This window comes from Lolium rigidum, chromosome 7 (genome assembly GCF_022539505.1).
Source record: "Lolium rigidum isolate FL_2022 chromosome 7, APGP_CSIRO_Lrig_0.1, whole genome shotgun sequence".
Taxonomy (NCBI): Eukaryota; Viridiplantae; Streptophyta; class Magnoliopsida; order Poales; family Poaceae; genus Lolium; species Lolium rigidum.
Window position 1 is genome coordinate 245,263,397 of NC_061514.1, and position 4,921 is coordinate 245,268,317.

At 46.0% G+C, this 4,921-nt stretch overlaps 1 protein-coding gene across 1 annotated transcript; it reads left to right on the top strand.

Moving 5' to 3' along the window:
* The first annotated feature begins 1,818 nt into the window (after window positions 1-1,818).
* Window positions 1,819-2,605, top strand: LOC124677995. The gene has a single exon (XM_047213927.1). It carries the CDS (start codon window positions 1,914-1,916, stop codon window positions 2,415-2,417), a length of 504 nt encoding a protein of 167 aa, XP_047069883.1. The 5' UTR covers window positions 1,819-1,913; the 3' UTR covers window positions 2,418-2,605.
* Window positions 2,606-4,921: the final 2,316 nt, after the last annotated feature.

A 4,921-nucleotide genomic window follows, 5' to 3' on the forward strand; every position in this document is an offset into this window, starting at 1 on the left:
GTCTGCGTCTGCATCGTGCCGTGCACCCGCCTGATCCCTATCGCCGCGGACCCGGTCTTTCGTAGACCGTGGTTTACCCCGCACAGTAAAACCTTATCTGAATGTGCTAATCTGTCGTCGTTCACAGGCACGAGGTATGCATGCATGATTGCGTATGCTTCATTCTATTGCATGGAAGGAAGCACGAAGCTTCGATGTAAGCAGTACTAAAAAAGATGAAATGTGTTGGGAGTACCTAGTGCCCGACAAAACGAGGGCTCGAACCAATGGTTTCATGGTGACGGTCACATGTGTAGATAAACACATGTATCCCTCCGATTTTAAATTGGTTTGATCTACTTTATCTGAATACACGACTCTCTAGGTGTATTTTTTTGTGTGTAGATATATGTACATATCTCGATAAAGTTGAGTATGAAAGAGAGATACATGCGAATCTAGACATGTATTAGAATTTACAGTTATTTTTTATATATGTTTTGGTGTGTAGATACATGTGAATCTATATAAACTTGCAACAACTTGCATAAAAATGGTATTACCTCCCTTTTAAGATAAGTGCCGCAACTTTTTTTTTGTAGATATGAATATGTCTATACAATATACACTAAGATGCGTCTTAATACTCCCCTGGTCGTTATTAGTTGATACTAATATAAATATATCTACCGATAAATTTTAATTCTAGTATATCCACAGTAGTTGCAAGTAATATAAATCGGAGGAAGTACAGGAAAGTTTTTGACACTTGTTTAAAAATGGAAGGAGTACTCCACTACTAGTAGCGATAAGACTTACAATGGGAAGTATCATACAATAGTATCATGCATATGATACTAGTTTATGATACCACCCCATAATGCATAGTATCATAGTATCACCATATTTAATGTTTTGTAGAATCTCAATGCATATTTGTGTACATGATATGTTTGCCATTAAGTTTTCTAGTTTTACGTGGTATGATACGGTATCATATAATGATATCACTCTCATCTCTCACCTCATTAATTGGTGCATCACATCAGATATACTAGTATCATGTATATGATACTAGTGTATGATACTATCTTCACAATACATAGTATCATGTACTAGTATCATATATTCATATGTTACATGTATTTAATGATTTGTAGAATCTCAATACAAAAGTGTGTACAAGATTTGTTTGACATTTATTTTTCTAGCTCTACATGCTATGATACGGTATCTACTTATGATATCACTATCATCTCTTTCATCATTAATTGATGTGCCACATTATATTTTTGCATGTATGTAATACATGATACTATTAGTTAGTATGATACTTTCATTGTGGCTAGTGTAACATGTGAAATGATCAAACTAGGTGCATCGATCCCCATACATCCACAGGTATACGACCATGGCGTACAGAGGACGTTGATCCCGGTGGCAGCACGCACGTATTCGAAAGTCGTACCAAGGTTATCCACTCGCCTTCATACGTACGAAGTACGTGTATTACAGTAATAATCCGAGTTTAGTCCAAGGACGGCACAGACACGTACACATCTCCTAATCCAATTGTGCGCCGTGTAGACTGTAATAGAAAGCGAGAAGCAACCACCACTAGGCTAGGCTAGAATTGACCCGTATTTTACGATCAAAAAATAAAGAAAAAAATTAGAGGCCAGAGAGGACCCAGGAATACGGGGCGGACACGTAAACTATAATGTGAAGCTGGTTGTTGCGGGGAGCCCCTCGCGACAAACGCCGCGGGCCCCACCGCCGCCGCCGTGGCCTATAAATCCCCGCCAGGTAGCCCCGGGCGCCAAACCACCTGCCCTCAACCTCAAGTCTCCCGTGCGTACGCCTCCTGATTTCCGTTCTCCCACCCGGCGCGCTACAAACCCACCGGCGCCGGCGAAGGCCGTACGTAGCTGCTGATGGCGAAGGCGCGCAAGCCGACGGCCGCCGAGCGCTTCCTCGGCTTCAGCGCCCGACCCGGCTCCGCCACCGTCGCCCCGTTCCCCGACGACGACCTGCCCGACCTCGTCGAATCCGACATCTGGTACTCGCAGTCGTCGGACTCGCCGACCGCGGCTGCCGCCGCCGCCGATCGGGAGGAGGCGGCGCCCATGGGCGAGGCGCCGCGCCGCGTGGGCGGGCTGAGCCGGGCGTTCGCGGACGGGCGCCAGGTGGCGGCGTCGGCGCCGGTGGAGGTGCCGGCGTGGCCGAGCCGGTTCGCCGAGCTGGCGCCGGCCGACCCCGCCGCGCCGTGCGAACAGGAGCAGCAGGAGGACGCCGACGGGTGGGTGCCGCCGCACGTGTACCTGGCGCGGCGCCAGGCCAGGGCGTCCGTCGTCGAGGGCGTCGGCCGCACCCTCAAGGGCCGGGACGCCTCCCGGGTGCGCGACGCCGTCTGGAGCCGAACGGGATTCCCTGGCTGACCCCAACAGGATTCCGGCGCCGGCTGAGCTGAAACCGGATCGACCCGGACTGCTCGGATTGTAGAATATCCCCTTTATTTTTCCTCTCCACATCTTTCTTTTTGGTCACAAAATTTTGTACTATATGGTTTGTTTGTTTGATTTTGGTTTAAATTAATGAGAAGCAACGATTTGCGAGACGAAGACGAGGAAGAAAAACGTGTGGTGTGTTGTAGCGTAGTACTGTACTACATTGATTCAATTGTTGTTGATTGTGTATGTAGTTGAGTACATACGTAGCTCCAACCGAAGTGGTTGGAGTCTGATCGTTGTGTTCTTTTGTTAGTTTGTTTTGGCCTGGAAAAAGATGCCGGATACAATGCCATGTAATCTTCCAAGTACCACAAGATCCAGTATATCTCCAAAGGAATCTCTAGTTCGGAAGTATTGGAACGAATTCGTGGTTTTTGTTTTAGCTTCAACTCAAAGAGTTGGCATATGCTTTGTCCTCTAATTCAGTGGAGCTCCATCGCGGTGCACTAAAGAAAAAGAAACCCCCTGGGATAATCCCACAGACACGCGTTTGCCTCCATTGCTGGTTAAGGAGCTTTGTACTTTCCTACAAGTAAAATACTCTGCCATTTGCGCATGTGCGGCTCCACACCAATTTTGTATTGTGGCTAACGGGCAAAGCGTGCTCCAAAAGTATATTGTCAAAAGATGCCACTTGCTCCGACGGATTGCAATACTAATATTCTAGAGTAGCAGCGAGCCTAGCAGGAACATTCCTTTGGGTGCATGCATGCTTCCTCGAATGTGCTTCAAAGGGTGAGCTGCTTTTGTTTTGCTTTATTTATCTATCTATCCACGATAGTACTAGGATCGGAAGAGATGGGATATTGGGATGTATAGCAAACGTAAATTTAAAAAGTTAGTTCGATGTAACTTGTAGTACATGTGTAAAATTTAAATGGATCTTGCTCCGAACAAATTGAATAATAGTTGAAGCCTTGAAGCTCATTGAGCACGGTTACTCCTACAAACAAAGTACTCACTTTGCCTAAGAAAATTATCTTAGTTTTACCTAAATTGAGATGAATCTAGACACTAAGTAGCATCTAGGTACATTCAAATTCTGACAAATCTCAGATAAGTTTCGTGAGACTGAGGGAATATTATAAAAGTATAAATGAATAAGTATTCCTATATGCACATGCTCGAAGTGGAGCTATTATTTGATATGGATAATCATGTTTCCAAAGTAAGGCCTACCCAACAAACCAAAATTTGGAAGTAACCTCTTTATTTGCAGACCGATAACCATTTGCATTATCCATGTATGCACATGCTTCCGATAGCGTAAGGTGGAATCAAATTGGCAAGAGGACGGTTGAATTACTTAATAGACATTTCCTCGTCACGAAAGGAAACTTAGGCGACGGAAGTATAATGACCTTACGAATAGTTGAGACTCAATTGAATGCTTATGTCTATTTTTTTTCCAGTGTGCATTATTACATATGGATAAGTGTCCACATCCGAGGATCATTTCAATGCCGGAAATTAAGTCACCGCTGGCATGACTACTTCTAGTTCCATAGTAGTATCTATCACCTAGATTAAGGCGATTTTTTTTGGAATTAACTTAGTTTTGTGGACCTACTCGATAAGTGCCAATATGCAATGGGTAACTTGCACAATGTCTTTGCCTAATTCTCCTCCACGTAAATCTTATCCTCAATCAAAATCAAATTGGCAGGGACTGGTTGCAGTTAAAAGAATTACCCAAACAATCCTGGGCATACTATCTACTGATGGATAAGCATAAGCCATGAGTTTAGCACAATGTTTGTTGTGGATAGATTCGCAATAAGCAACAGCACAAACACCGATATTCACCCAGATGAATAAAATTGATCATCCCACAAAACTAGAGGTTCGCTTGGATGTATCATGATGTCAAATTGTTGAACGGACAAGCTCTACAAATGTGGCAAGTGGCGAAGCCAAACTTTTAAAAATGGTGGAGGCCAACCAAGTCAAACAATGTTTGTAGAAGTGGTGGATTACAAGTTACACAAGTCGTCGCAACAGTAGAGTGCAACACAGTTCCACAGTGTAGGCTGCTACTGTACTATCGCGAAGGACGGAAGGAGGGAGGAAGCAACAGTGGCGAACACAACAGGGACGCACCCTTTTGGCCCCGCGCGCGTCCGTCCGCCTCTTTTCTCGCGGCGCCTTTTTGCAGTAGAGGGACGCACGCGGCTGGCCCGTTCCGATCCAAGGACGGACGCAGACGTGAACCGGCACTGTACGCCTCTGTTCCCATCGCTCGCGCCGGCCGGCGGCCGGGGACGCGCGTCGGCGCGTGGGTGCGCACCTTATCGGGACGTCCATAATTGCTTGGCCTGCCCTGGCCTGGCCTGCACACAAGCGTCAAGCGTGGCCCGGTTCCGGTGGCGGTGCAATGGATCCAGCCCTGTTCTGTGTTTTTGTAGCGTTGCGTAACGCTTGTCCGAAGGGCC

What these genes read in the sequence shown, in the direction of transcription:
- LOC124677995 (XM_047213927.1), top strand. Translation starts at nt 1,914, where the DNA reads ATGGCGAAGGCGCGCAAGCCGACGGCCGCCGAGCGCTTCCTCGGCTTC.